This window comes from Anastrepha ludens, chromosome 4 (genome assembly GCF_028408465.1).
Source record: "Anastrepha ludens isolate Willacy chromosome 4, idAnaLude1.1, whole genome shotgun sequence".
Lineage (NCBI taxonomy): Eukaryota > Metazoa > Arthropoda > Insecta > Diptera > Tephritidae > Anastrepha > Anastrepha ludens.
In genome coordinates, this window is record NC_071500.1 from 128,768,444 (window position 1) to 128,783,944 (window position 15,501).

Consider the following 15,501-nt stretch of genomic DNA (forward strand, 5'->3'; position numbering starts at 1 on the left):
AGTCAAACTGCTCTGGTCTCTTTTTTTTTCGGAGTTCATTTCGAATGTTTTGGTTATTTTCCACATCTTCATTTTCCAACAACTCTATGCAGATGGCGTCTCTCGAAGTATATGAATTTGTACGAGCTCTCTTCGATGTAGATGGAGTAATATCTTCAACCACCTGCTCTGAATTTAGTGGAGTGGCATGCTCAATAATTCTCCTCTGAGGCACTCCAAACTCTTTTGAATTTTTAATGCCCCCAACACAGGCGTTTAGGCCCACTAGAGCAGCAACATCTTCTTCTAGCGACGATAAAGGTAGTTCCCTATTTTCACCTCCACCAGTTGCTTGTAATTCCCTTTTATTGTGCGCCAACTTTTTCTTTACTGCTGATTTAAAATCTGACCAAACCTTTAATTAAAACGGAAATAAGTACTTATATTCTCAATGAACTTTTGAATTATCAACAAACCTTTTTCCATTCTGAAATACTCTTCGATGGAGGCCCTAATGAATTCAGTTCCTCACGCACACTCTCCCAAAATTGCTCTACCTCGTTAGGAGCACTTCTGGTAAAATTTTTTGCAATATCAGGATGCTCCTTCATACGAGATATTAAACCTTTAAATTGCTCTCTGGTGGTTGTGCGTTTCCTAAAAAATATTAATTTTGCCATTTGTATAAATTTTGCCAATATATATAATCCGAAAAAAACAAATAAAAATGTTTTTCCTTACATTTTATTGCTCTCCATCTTTATTATAATAATATCCGCAACACAATGACCTGCGGATGAGAAACGAGTAAATTTCTTTGAAACGCGTATTGAGTGCGTTGTTGGTAATGCCATTTTTTTTAATCGATCCGTAAACCACTATCGATCCGCATACTGCTTTATCCGACGTTTATTATGATACCGAATACTGTCGGATCGAGTATAACTCCCTCCGCAACCATCCGTCGGATACCATAATAGGGGTGTTTACCGTATGTTTTGCTGTGGCGAGGCACATATGTACATACACACAACATATATACATATATCCGCATATATACATACATACATATATAAATTCACAAATTTAAATTTGCTTATGCCATCCTTCTGTGTGCCTGGTAATGAAGCATTTTCTATACATACATATATATACGTATATCTTTTTTCTTCTTTTTGGTGTCGCTTTTTCGTTTCATCGAGTCTCAAATCACTCCCAACGATTCTAAAGAAGTTTTCACTTCAAAAAAAAACAAATACATCATCACACGAGATAGTGGTAGTAAAACGGTGCTGGTCACTAATTAGGAGTATTTCAGTGGAAATGTTCAAGAACAACAACAACAACATGTATGTTTTATAAAATACTTATGTATTTTAGTTTTTTTTTTTATTTCGAGCACAGTGGGGGCTATATATATATAACTCCCCCACCGTTAGATTGAGGCTCCAACGAAATTATGATTTTCTTTTTTGTTTTGATGATGTACATATATTATGTTTATTATTACAATTAGTATTATGACAAGATTAATGCTAATATTTACATTTTTTGTTTTAATTGTTTCATACAGTACATTTTCAAAATTTTGTTCATTTTTAATTTCCTTCAGAAATAGTTTCTAGTTTTATATCATTTAATGTTTCATTTTCGTTTTCTTTAATTTAAGTTATGATGTTAGGTAATATAATTTTATCATACACTTTTTTATTGACATTTAAGTAGCTTTTATCTTAAGGTTTGAATAATACAGTTCTCAAATTTTATCATAAAAATATCCCATAATAAAACTTATTTTAAATTTGTTACAATTGTAAGACACTTCTGCGTTGAAGTTCCTAAACATTAGGATACCAGGTAAGATTTATTTTACGATTGTTTGGTTTAATGGTATTACGTTGCAGCAATATGCTTCTTTGAAATTGAAAATATTTTGTAAGCATTCATCATTAATTTTTTCCAAATTCAAGGTTATCTTTGATATTAATATCAAAGATGTTGTTCTTCATGTCCGCTAAAACTTCATACTTATTAAGAATAATTAATTTATTTTTTGCATTTGGAAGAGGTTCAAATATTTTATTTGATTGAACATAATCGGAATATTTCAGAATTTGAAGGATTATTACAAGGTTTTCGTCGTCGAAACATATAAAGACTTTAGTATTTGTGTAGGCCATTACGGCCATTTTACGGTCCATTTAACAAGCCGTCCTGTTTTGGGGTTATGTGAAGTCATTGGTCTACAGTAACAAACCGGCGACGATTTGTGAGCTCAGAGCCAATATTGAACGCGAAGTTGCTGGAATTTCGGCCGATTTATGCAAAAGAGTGGTCGAAAATTTAGTTCAACGATTGGACTTCGTAAAACGTGCGCGCGGTGGTCATGCAAAAGAAATCGAATTTCATACTTAAATGTATTTGTTCAAACTCGATAATAAAAAAAAAATTAGTTAAAAAAGTCAAACCGTTTGTGTTTTATTCAAAAAAGTTCAAAAGTTGAAGCGCTCTTACTGAAAAACCCTATATAATTTCTCTACGCCTTTTCGGTGTTATTTGGTATTTTTGGTGGGTCGAACATATTTCTCTATGTTGCGCACTTTGCATTATTAATATATTGGGTAATTCTAGTTTTTAAGTTTGAGTTTAAATTCTGGTTTTTAACTCCTCGAAAACGGCATTTATATCACTGTGGTTTTTATGAAGGTGTTCTTTTCCTATAATATTGGTTATTATTTTGAATTTTTCATTTTTGCCGAAAATTCATTGATTGTTCTCTCGAAGGCTTTATAAAAATTATTTTCAATAATAATAGCGTTTATTTGGTTAGGATTAAAATGTGTTTTTAATAATGTTATTATTGTTGTTTGATCTAGTTTCTTGAACCGAAAAATTTTCTTTGTGTTCTTGAATACTTTTACTATTTTAATCGTTGTAGAACCTGAGTTAATTTCCTTAATGATTATCTGATTTTTATAGAAATTTAAATGACAGTTTGGGAAATCTCCACTGATCTTTCAATATGGTTTACCTGGGGATGTATTTGGGATAACGCGTCTGCATTGCCATTTTTTACTCCTTTTTTATATTTGATTGTATAGTCAAATTCAGACAGTTTAAGTCTCCAACGAACTAATTTAGAATTTGGCTTTTTGATGGAGAACAGCCAAGTTAATGTTTTATGGTCAGTCTGAATTATGAATTTTCTTCCACAACGGTAAGGCCTAAAACATTTAGAAGCCCATATAATCGGAAGTATAGTTCCCTTTCGATTGTACTATAATTTAGTTCGTGTTCATTCAAAGTTCGGCTGGCGTAACATATTGGTTTGTCTCTCTGTGAGGGGGCGTAGGGCAGATCGCCTCCGCGTGGTGCACCCTGGGTAACGCCAAATGATCTGCGGCCTTAAACCTGAACGGTAACGACCCTGTATTCTCTTTGGCAACGCTTGCGTTATCAGAATTTGAACTTCGATTACTGAGCTGGTGGTTGCGGCATTCTGCCATTTGAGCACGTTGGCGTGAAACTCAACCGAAATTGCTGGTGGGCCAATGCCGTGACTGCCCCCGTCCCGTTAAAACCCTGGCAGGCCTCGGAGTATGTTCCAAGCTCGTCGCCATTGGCTTGGTGGTGTTCGTGCGGTGGAGATGACTCCCGCTTTGCGTCCGATCTGGCTCTGAACGCATACCTCATAAGGGATAACCGTGGGATCACTTAGCGACGAGTACACGTTCGAGTCTTGGATAGCGGCTCCGAGTGGGGACCCTACTAAATAATGAACAATAAAAACTACAACAAAAACCAAAATCCAAAAACTTTAGGCGGCAATGGCGATTCGGAGCCGAACCCCAAAATCTCCTCACCTATAGGAAGGAATCGCCTTCTCAAACCAGCTTAAACCGTGGGGTAGCCTCGAGGGGCAATATAAGTAGGGGCAGAAAGGGAGGTCGGAATCGACTTCAGGCACCATCCCAGGGGGGGTGAGCGGGAAACCGCTTCACGTAGATAGACAGTCGCTTGCGACTCATAGAGAGGTAGGATTGGAGGGGATGGCCAGTACCAGCAAGGGGTTTTCCTCAAGCATTCCGGGGGATTCGGGGACTTCTCTTCAGGGGCCCTGTGTTAGGCCTAAAAGGTAGCCAGGACAAAGCAGGAAAGCCTTTTCTGTTCCAGAGGATATGAAGGAAATCCTCCGTTATTGCAACCACAAACTTCCCACGCACAACTTACTTTAAGGTAGTCAAGGTGGAGAAGACCGAGAGACCTTTTCGGCAAGCGCTGATTCTGATAAATGCAGAGTCCCTCGGGCCTTTCGCTGAAACTAAGGGGATCATCACTTATGGTTTCGAGAAGGTAGTCCTGAAGGTTTACCAGACCAATGCCAGGGGGATGTCCCTGCAACTCCGGTAGTGCTGGGAGGGATAGGCCCGGTATCTCTGGAATTAGGACGAAAAATTATTTACTGATGGTTCACAGCGGTGCATGTAAACCAAGATCCTGCATACTCATCAGAAAAGAACTAAAAGCATTCTTTTTGCCTAATTTGAGCAATGAGGACATTGCCACTAAAAGCCTGGAGAGCACTACCGGGAAACTCTGGTTGATCTCAGCGCACGATGACAAGGTGTAGCCACCTCCGTTGCTAGTAAGGGAGGGCCTAGCTGAGGCGAGGCGTAGAAAGATTGACGTCGTTATCGAAACCGATGCAAATTCCCATCACACTTGCTGGGGAAGTTCGGACTTTATTTCAAAAGGTGAGTCACTTTTTCGTTTTATTTTAAGCGAAGGCTTGGTTATTTGTAATAGAGGTAAGGACCCAACTTTCATTACGGCAAATCGGTAGAGTCTGCTTTGCATACAATTGTTAAGGACATCGAGGTGTCCCTCTTATCAGAAGGAATGCACTGTGTGCGCCTTCCTCGATATTGAGGGGGCTTTTAACAACGGAGGCAATCACCAGGACTCTGGGTAAACTAGGAGTCGGAACCGAACTCATTAAGCTCATCCATATGATGCTTAGCGATAGAATGGTCGCGACAGAATGGGCGGGCGCTCCGTTGGTACTCTCTGACAAGGTGAAGTATCTTTTTTTTTTTTTTTTTTTTTTTTTTTTTTTTTTTAGGAGGTTCAAATCAAAATGTCAGAAACATCATCAAAGGCGCCGTCGCACCAGTGGTATGTGGGGCATGCTCCCACTAACACTATAACATTCCTCCTCCTCGGCTGATTTCCACCCTGGGACCGCTGTAAACATTTCATCAAGGTGGAGCCGCGTTTATGTCTATTGACACAACCAGGTACCTGCGTCCAGGTCCTCCTCTTGTGGACGTATGGAGATCTTACGTCAGCGATAATATCCACTCCCCCCACTGTTTTCATACGTGGTTCTGGCGCAAATGGAACATCGGGAAATTTGCGATAGCGCAGTTTTTACGAACTATCGTCTTGTCTTCTGTCTGATATTATTGTGAGTGATTCACTCAAGTGTCTGTGTTTGTCGTCATTCTGTCCGGAAACAGTTCATCTCCATTTCGTAATTGCAACTGTAGTTGCTGTTGCTGGGTCTTGCGCTCCCATTCGATGAATTGGAGTCGTAGCATAATTTTCCCAGCAAACGCTCGAACCGCTACCCATTTAGCACTGGATGAGCACATGTCCTGTACGATGTCATTAGGACTAGCTGAGTGTCCCAAAACCCTTTCAAGTATTGCACGTTCTGGGGTGTAGAGCAGATCGCCTCCGCGTGGTGCACCCTGGATAGCGCCAAATGATCTGCGGCCTGAACGGCCTTTCCGACAACCTGAACGGTGACGACCCTTGCTTTCGTCTTTGGACCTTCTCTATTTTCTATACGATTTGGAATCTTCTTGAACCTGTGCTGGTGGTTGCGGCATTCTGCCACCTGAGTATGTTAGGGTGAAACTTAACAGAAATGGCTGGTGGGCTAATGCCGTAACCGCCCCCGTCCCGTTAAAACCCTGGCAGGCCTCGGAGTACGTTCCAAACCCGTCGCCATTTGGTTGGCGGTGTAGGTGCGGTTGAGAGGACTCCCGTCTTCGCGTCCGGTCTGGCTCTGAACGCATGCCTCATGAGGGCATGCGTCAACCCTCACACGGCCTCCCTGCTGCGGCATAGACAACCATGAGACCTCTAAGGGACGACTACACTTCTACGGGCTTTGGATAGCGGCTTCGAGTGGGGGCCCACTTAATATAAACATGAACACCAACGCAACAAACACAACAAAACAAACGAAAAAAACCTTGGATGGCAGCGGGAACTCGGAACCGAGTCCTAAAACCATCTCTCGTAGGACAGGAGGGGCGAAATCGCCTCCCCGTAAACTCTCCCGGGGTCTTACCCTGGGGGCTGAAGTTCCCAGTGGCAGCAAAATGTCGGAAGCGACTAGCAGAGCAGAACATGAAGGGGACCCTGAGGGGAAGTCGGAACCGACTTCCAGCAAGAACGTGGGGGTCACAAGCGAGAACCCGCTTATGGTAGGTAGGAGGCCGCAGGCGGAACCGACTGCGTCTCCTAATCTAGCAGTACTGGACGGGGTGGCCAGTACCAGCAAGGGGTCCTCCATCAGTTTTCCGGGGGCTTCGGGGTTGCCTCTTCGGGGACCCCCTGTTAAGCCTACACGGAAGAGAAGGCAAAGCAAGCGGTCCTTCTCCGACCTCCGTCTCGCGACCAAAATCCTGGAGCGCTACGGCGACCAAAATGCTTCTCAGCTATCTGAGAAACATTCCCAGACGCTTGAGTGGGCCAGGAAGGTTCTACGGAGGGCGGAAGCGGACAGAGGAAAGGGAGTGAGTGCGCCACAAGGGGATTCGGGGGTAAAAAGACAACGATCCCAGGAGGAGGATGTCTCCCTCGAAAAGAGACCCAGGACTGACGGCGGCATACCCAAATCATTTAGCGAAGTCGCTAAACAGGCAGGCCGTATCACTCTTGGAGTCATGGACAGCGCTAGAGAGGACGGCGCCATCTCAAGGGAGGAATGGAAGAGAGTAGCGTCCGCCATCTCCGCTGTCTTCATGAGGGTAGTAAGGGAAAACCCTGGACCCCCCCCCTGCTGTGAGAGTGCCGGATGGCACTACGGCATGTTCAAAAGAATTCTTTGCGCTGACGAACGGTCGGCTAATATGTACAGGGCGGCAGTGGCCTTGGTGGGAGAGGTATGGAAGGGAGCTAAGCTGAAAGCGGTGGATAAAAAGGATCTACCTATGCGTCCGCGAGCACGTGTCTGGCTTCCTTCCGAACTCTCTACCACCGAGGGAATGGAGGAAATCCTCCGCTACTGCAACCCGAAACTCCCCACGCACAACTGGAAGGTGGTTATGGTGGAGAAGACCGAGAGATCATATCGGCAAGCGCTGATTCTGCTGAATGCAGAATCTCTCGGCCCTCTCGCTGAAACAAAAGGGGTTATCAGCTATGGTTTCGAAAAGGTAGTCCTTAAGGTCTACCAAAGCGATGCCAGAGCGGATGCCTCTGCTCATCCGGAGGTGCGGGAGGAAGAAGGGCCCACAGCTGAGGAAGCTCCTGTGGACATGGAGATAGACTCCGTCACGTCGGAGGTTGACAGTGCTGGTGACGCTCCCTCACGACCAGGGTCCGTTATTAGCATAGGGTCATTCTTCGACAGGGCGGAGGAGGAGAGGCTTCTGGCCTCGGAAAGTGAGGACACCGACCTTTGGATGCTGGAGAGGATTATCGAAGATGATTATTCTTCAGATAAATCTTCAGCATTCTAAGGCGGCGTCCGCCAATCTACTGCTCCATCTTGAACAAGGTGGAGTTGACATAGTTCTGATCCAGGAACCGTGGCTGAGCAGCAGCGGCATTTCTGGACTCAGGACGAAAAGATATAAACTGATGGCGCATAGCGGGTTAGGTAAACCAAGATCTTGTATGCTCATCAGGAAGGAACTTAATGCATTTATTTTGCCTAATTTTAGCAATGAAGACATTGTGACTGTGAGCCTAGAGGGCCCTGCGGGGAAGCTATGGCTGATGTCGGCCTATATGGCGCATGAGGACGAGGTGGAGCCACCTCCGATGATGCTGAGGGAAGCCGTGGCAGAAGCGAGGCGCAGGAAAACCGGCGTTATTGTAGGGACGGATGCAAACTCCCACCATACCTGTTGGGGAAGTTCCAACATTAATGCAAGAGGTGAGTCACTTTTTGATTTTATTTTAAACGAAGACTTGTTTATTTGCAACAGGGGTAAGGACCCCACTTTCATTACCGCAACCAGGGAGGAGGTGCTGGATCTTACTCTGGCCTCCTCCTCAGTGTTAAACCGAATTTCCGATTGGAGGGTGCTTAACACCCACTCCTTCTCGGATCACAGGTATATTCAATTCTCTCTCACTGACACTCGTCCAAAAAGACCCTCCTACAGGAATCTGAGGAGAACGGACTGGGATACTTACGGCAGGAATCTGCTAAACCTTCTCCCCGAAGCACCCATGGAAAACTTAGATCTCTCGGAGGGAGCGATCGATGATCTGGTGGAGATCTTCACCTCAGCTTGTAATAAGGCTCTTGAAAGCTCATGTCCACTTAGAACGCCCCCTAAGAAGGAGAAACCACCTTGGTGGACAGCAGAGCTCTCTGAGCTTAGGGCCTCGTGCAGGCGCCTCTTTAATAGGGCTAAAAGAATTAAGTCTCCCTCAGGATGGGAACTGTATAAAGTAGGACTTGGAATCTACAAGTCCGAAACTAGGAAGGCCAAGAGGGACTCTTGGAGGAACTTCTGTGGAAGCGTGGAGGGCTGTCATGAGTCTTCAAGATTCAGACGAATACTCACGAGGAGCTCAGCTCCCTTGGGATACCTGAGGGATGAATCGGGACGATGGGCGATGAGCGGCGAGGAATCACTAAAAATGCTTCTCGACGCTCATTTTCCAACGAATCCGGTATCCAGCAGCACCAGCTTGGGAAGTACACCAATCTGTCTTCAGAACCGGGGCTGGCTGCTGGATGAGCACCGCTTGGCTTGGGCCATTGGCTCCTTCGGGCCCTTCAAGTCACCTGGTCCTGATGGCATCATACCTGCCCAACTACAGAAATCTGTAGTGGTATCATGCCGCTGGCTGAGCCCTATCTATGCGAGCTGCATAGCCAGGGGCTATATACCGGGATCTTGGAGGGCTGTGAGGGTTGTGTTCATACCCAAGGCTGGCAAGAGCTCACATGTCTCCCCTAAATAATATATTTTAGGCCAATCAGTCTCTCATCTTTCTTGCTGAAAACCCTTGAGAGGTTGATCGGCCTACACATAAGAAGCGAAATTCCTCGGGGGCGTTTGTCGCACACCCAACATGCTTACTGTAAGGGCAGATCAGTGGAATCTGCTCTGCACACAATTGTTAAAGATATTGAGGAATCTCTATATCAGAAAGAACTCGCAGTTGGCGCCTTCCTCGACATTGAGGGGGCTTTTAATAACGTTCTCCCGGAGGCAATCACGAAAGCTCTGGGTAGGCTGGGGGTCGGAGCCGACCTTTCCAGATTTATCTACAGAATGCTCAGCGACAGAACGGTCGTGGCAGAGTGAGGCGGCGTCTCTCTCCGGCGGCAGGTGAGCAGAGGCACGCCGCAAGGCGGCGTTCTCTCACCATTCCTCTGGATCATTGTTATCAATGACTTGCTGGAGGAGCTGGTGAGGAGGGGCTGTAGGGTGATTGCCTACGCGGATGATGTGGCATTAATTGTTAGAGGAAAGTTTATAGATACCCTGTATGATTTAATGCAGGGATATCTGAACGTAGTTGTTCGATGGGCAGCAGATTGCGGCTTATCAGTGAATCCTCTTAAGACGGAGCTCGTCCTTTTCACGAGGAAATACAAAATACCCAGAGCTCAGCTCCCCTCGATGGGAGGTGCTCCGCTGGTGCTTTCTGACAAGGTGAAGTACCTAGGTCTAATCCTTGACAGTAAGCTGACGTGGAAGCCCAACATTGAGGAGAGAGTAAGGAAGGCAACAATCGCCTTGTATGGGTGCAAAGGCGCAATTGGCAAAAGGTGGGGCCTCTCGCCCAGAGTTGTATTCTGGCTCTATAATACCATAATAAAGCCAATTCTGTTATATGGAGTCACTGTCTGGTGGAACTCACTAGAGAGAACGACATCAGTTAAAAAGCTAGAGAGAGTCCAGAGGTCTGCACTCATTGGAATCAGTGGGGCGCTTCGAACTACTCCTACTCTGGCGCTTAATGTAATGTTAAACGTGGTACCTATAGACATCGCAGGCAGAATTGCCGCTGCTCGTACCGCAATCAGACTGAGGGGCTTGGGCTATAAGCTCAACCTCACATATGGGCACTCAAGCATCCTCAGAAACTTTGAGTTCATCCCCTCGTCGACGGACCAGTGTGTGCCTTCGCTAAGTCCAAGTGGAAGTTTCTCCACCCATATTCCACCAAGGGAGGAGTGGACCGGGGGCAACACCTGGGGACAGGGCCTCGTTAACCTGTTCACGGATGGCTCGAAGTTGGACGGTAGGGTTGGAGGAGAAGTATTCTGCAAAGAGCTCCCCATCAAACTCAAATTCAGGCTACCGGATCACTGCAGTGTGTTCCAAGCAGAGGTGGCCGCAATTAAAGAAGCAGCTGACTGGCTACTTACTTGCGTAACAACTGTTAAGAGGGTAAATATTTACTCCGATAGCCAAGCGGCCATCAGGGCCCTAGGCTCTATTATGGTGCATTCGAAGCTGGTCAGGGAATGCCTGGTCTCACTCTCGATTGCATCAGAATTCTTCGACATAAAGATAATTTGGGTACCTGGTCACAGTGACATTGCAGGAAACTGCGAAGCCGACGAGCTGGCCAGACAGGGGACCTGTGAGGCAATGTGCCCGCGAAAGGAGAGGATCGGGATCCCCTTGACAACCTGCGCTCTACTCCTGGAAGGATGGGCTATGCACCAACTCAGCGAACGCTGGGCAAGTACACGAACGTGTAGGGTCGCGAAGTCCTTCTGGCCACGTTTGGATAGGAGGCGTTCGAGGGATATCCTGGGAATGACAAAATGTCATCTCTCAAACTTCGTGGGCATCATCACGGGGCACTGTCCTCGAGGTGCACATGCCGTGAGACTCGGAATCACTTCGAGTCCTTTTTGCGACAGCTGCATGGATGATGAGGTGGAATCATCTCAGCATATGCTCCTTAGCTGCCCAGCCTTCGCGGGACTAAGATTCAAGTATCTTGGTTCTCATTTCTTTTCTGCGCCTGCTGATATAGCAGGTGTTGATAACAAAAATCTGATGAACTACATCAGCAGCATAATGAGGTTAACACAACCGCGGACTAGTCACCGTTCGTAGTCCACAATCACTCACCACTCCCCCATCCCTTCCCTTCCTCCCCCTTCTCTGTCCTTAAATGGTATCACAAAGGACGAACCAAACTATTTCGTCCAAGTGGGCCCTACTCTGTGGGCAACCATTATAACCTAAAATATTGCACGTTCTCGTGCGATTGCATTAGGACAGCTTGGGCTGAGTGGGTTTTCTGCCAGCTGAAAGCGGTGGAGATATTCCATAAAGCAGCCATGACCGGTGAGTATCTGCGTAAGGTAAAAATCAGTTTCACCATGCTTTCTTTTTACCCACTGCTCGAGATGTGGTATTAACTTGTACGTCCAGCGCCCTTTAGGTACTCTTCCCATCTTCTTTGCCGCTCATACATAGATCGCTCTCGTTCGATGGCTTTTTCTGTTGCCGTTGGTTTAGCTCCTTGCTCGCTATAGAGGCGGCGAAGCTCTCTTGCGTGAATATCAACTGGCAATTTCCCGGCTACAACACATATTGCATCGTCTGATACCGTTCTATATGCACATGAAACCCGTAATGCACTCCGCCTGTGTGTGCGCACCACTTCACGCATGTGAATGTTCTTTGCTTCTGCCCATATCGGTGCCGCGTAGAGTATGATTGAGTCCACGACTGTTGATAATAGTTTCCTTCTTTCCCCTTGTGGGCCACCTATATTCGGTAGTATTTTTGTGAGAGCGCCCATTACCGCCGCTGCTTTGTTATTAACTGCTGCTAGATGTTGCTTAAAGCTCAATCTCGTGTCGATCATTACACCTAGGTATTTTATTGCCTCCTTTGAGAGTATCTCGTGTCCACCAACTGAGAGTTTCATGGTCGCTTTTTTCTTCCGAGCACTTATCAGCACTGCCTCTGTTTTTTGGGCTGCCAGCTCTAGACCTGCATTGCTGAGCCAACGATGTACTCTCGTTGCCGCATCATTGCATTTTGCTTCTAGATGATCCAGTCGCTTGTCAACTACAACTAGCGCAATGTCGTCCGCATAACCTACGATTGTTGTTTTTGCTGGAAGTTTTAATTTCAGAACCCCGTCATACATAATATTCCAAAGAGTTGGCCCCAAAACCGATCCTTGTGGAACTCCCCCTGTGACTTCATATGTTTGCTGAAATAGCTTCGAATAATGCTCAGTAGGTAGCTTGGTATCTTCAAATTTTCTAGAGACAGCAGTATGTTGGACCAATTTGCCGAGTTGAACGCGTTTTTTATATCCAGCGTTATGACTGCGCAGAGCTTCATAGCAGTGTGCCCCCCGCTAATAGCTTCCCGGGCTATGTTTGTTACGATTCGGATCGCATCTAATGTTGATCTTGCACGCCGGAAACCAAATTGGTTATCGGAGAGACCACCAGGGCTTTCTAAGTATTCCTGGAGCTGATCACATATGATACGTTCTAGTATTTTCCCTGTTGTGTCCAACATGCATAAAGGTCTGTATGCGGCTGGGTGATCAGGTTGTTTTCCTGGCTTAAGTAGCAGAACTAAGCGCTGTAGCTTCCATCTGGTTGGAAAGGTTCCTTCTTCTAGGCATGTGGTATATAAGTCCGCAAATATTTGCGGGTTTGCCCGTATAGCTACCTTTAGTGCATTATTTGGGACGCCGTCGGGACCAGGAGCCTTGCAGTCTTTTATGCGTTTCAGCGTTTGCAAAATAACGTCTGTTGATACTGGTGGAACGTTTCTGTTTGTGTTGGCAGCATATTCCTGATCACTAGCAGCATATTCGCACTTGGCAGCATATTCGCATCACAGTTTTATATGCCATGCCCCAGGGATCGCGTTTGCACTGTCTCGCGTTTCCTTAAAGCAATTGTTTTTGCTATTCCGAATTGCCTTCTTAAGGTGGAATTTTCGTGTACGATATTCTGCGTGCCGCTCGTTATAGTTTGGTCGATGGCGTGCTCTTTGTGCCTTTCTTCGTGCTTTGTTGCAGGCTTTCCGAAGGTCGGCTATTTCGGTAGTCCACCAGTAAGCAGATTTCCGTTTGTTGTTGTATCGACACCTCGGCATCGACGCATCACACGCGAGTTCTATTTGTGCGGCCATTTGTTCCGCCATACTTTCTGCACCCTCGCAGGAAAGGGAGGCGTTCTCCCAAACTGATTTAAACGCTATGGGGTCGAGTGCCGTTCGTTTCCATTTTTGCTGCCACTTTGATTTCACAAACTACTGCGTCTCCCCGCCTATTTCAATAACTATAGCTAGATGATCACTATGCGTGTATATAGATTCGTCTACTCTCCCTTTGATACTTCTCGCCTGCAAAGGCTAAGTCAATTAAGGAGCGCCCTCTACTACAATCAAACGTGTATATTCCGGGGGTGTTTAGTAAGACAAGATCCATTGCCGCGAAGGTTTCTTCCACCAACCGCCCTCTTTGAGTTGTGCATGCGCTCCCCCACGTTCTTGACCATGCGTTGAAATCTCCTGTGATGAGTATTGGGCGCTTACCTCTTAGCTCAACTTCTATAGCAGTCATCATGCGCTCAAACGCCTCAAATGACCAACTCGGTGGTGCATAGCAGCTTACGTAGTAGATGCCCTCTAGTTTCAGCCATGTATATCCGCTACTAGGCGAGGTCATCTTGGATTGGGGAAGTTCATCACTCATCACCCAAATCGCCGTCTGCTTCTCCGAATCTACTACCCAGTTATCAGGGTCAGTATTTTTGAAGGGTTCCGATATTAGCGCCACATCTATATTGTTTTCTGCAGCGTTTTGCCAAAGTAGGTCATGGGCTTCTCGGCAGTGGTTGGTATTCAGTTGGAGTACCTTCATGTTATTATTTTGCGCACCGCCTCTTGATAACGGGGACATTTCCCACTTCCGGCCGCGTGTGGGCCCTCGCATAATGCGCATTTTTCAGCGTTTGTGCATGTTGCAGCTTGATGCCCTTCTATGCCGCACCGCCTACATAGTTTCGTGCGGTCCTGTTCCCTGCATGCATTCGAAATATGGTCATACGCCCAGCATTTATAGCATCTTTTTGGCGATATAACTTCTGTGACGCGACTGCGAATCCATCCCACTTTAACGTGTCCGAGCGTCAGTACCTTTTTGGCGTCATCTGCGTGGAGTAATATGTAGACCGATTCTGTGCTCCCATGGGTGTTGCGCCTACTCTTAATTGAGCTTTCATCTGGCTTTTTCACTTGTGCCAGTTCTGCGATTGCGCTTAAAAGCTCTTCGTTCGTGGTCAGGCCAGGGATAAGTCCTTTGCATTGAATTGTAATGGTGTGAGTTTTTAAATTCACGATAGCGACATCCTTTAGAGCATTTTCAAAAGCTGTGTGATAGCTTGCTGTTTCGACGTCCTTGCTTCTCTTGAGCTCAATAAGCAGTCCTCCTTTTTGGGTTGGTCGCATGGTTTTCACCTTTTCACCTTGAATTCTACGCTATTTTTTATCTTTCGTAGCATGTCCGCATATGTCACATCTTTTGACTTTTTCTCGATTACGATCGAATCTGACCTAGTTCGGATGGATTTGCCACCATTTCTTTTCCTTGAAGGTTTTTTCCGCACTTTTGTCCACCCTTCCTTTGACCCAATAGTTTCCGTATGTTGAGAAAGAAGATTATTGCTGTCATTCTTTCTTTTTTTCGCAGATGGGGACTTGGTTGTTGCCTGCGCTGCGGTGGCTTTCGGGCTAACCTTTTCTCTCAGCCTTTTTGCTGACAGAACCGCGCCTCTTAGGGCTACGCTTGCTGTTTTCTGTACTGAGGCAGAAATTGTCAGAGCCTTGCGCCCTTCGGCTTCAAGCTTTGTGATCACGTCGCTATGGGTGCGCTTTATAATGCTGCACATCCTCCTAATGTCACCATGGACATTTTTGCGTGGTTCGACGTATGATAAGAGGACATCTATCTCATTGCCTAGGCGATCGACAAGCTCATACAACGCATTTGGTTTGGGCGCTGTGGCAATGCCTTGCACTTCATTGTCCGTCTTCTGTTTTTCTTTCTGTTGTGGCTGTTCTGTAGAATCATTTTTGATGAGATGTGATGTTGGCGTCCCTACCAAGACACCGATGATACTACTTGATTGCGCTGTTATTCTGTTTCCACGACGCTGACTACCGGTGGGCATGGGTGATTCATTCTCCTTTGTATTTTCTATAGTTGCTGTTGCTTGTGGAGGAGACCATCTAATCACAGAGCTCCTCTTAAATGCGT

The 15,501-nt window shown here is 45.9% G+C and overlaps 1 protein-coding gene across 1 annotated transcript; it reads left to right on the forward strand.

The window, feature by feature from the left end:
• Positions 1 to 6,902: 6,902 nt before the first annotated feature.
• On the forward strand, positions 6,903 to 8,121 carry LOC128862532 (uncharacterized). Its single transcript, XM_054101214.1, has 2 exons — positions 6,903 to 7,876; positions 7,941 to 8,121. Exon 1 carries the CDS (start codon positions 6,939 to 6,941, stop codon positions 7,734 to 7,736), a length of 798 nt encoding a protein of 265 aa, XP_053957189.1. The 5' UTR covers positions 6,903 to 6,938; the 3' UTR covers positions 7,737 to 7,876; positions 7,941 to 8,121.
• Positions 8,122 to 15,501: the final 7,380 nt, after the last annotated feature.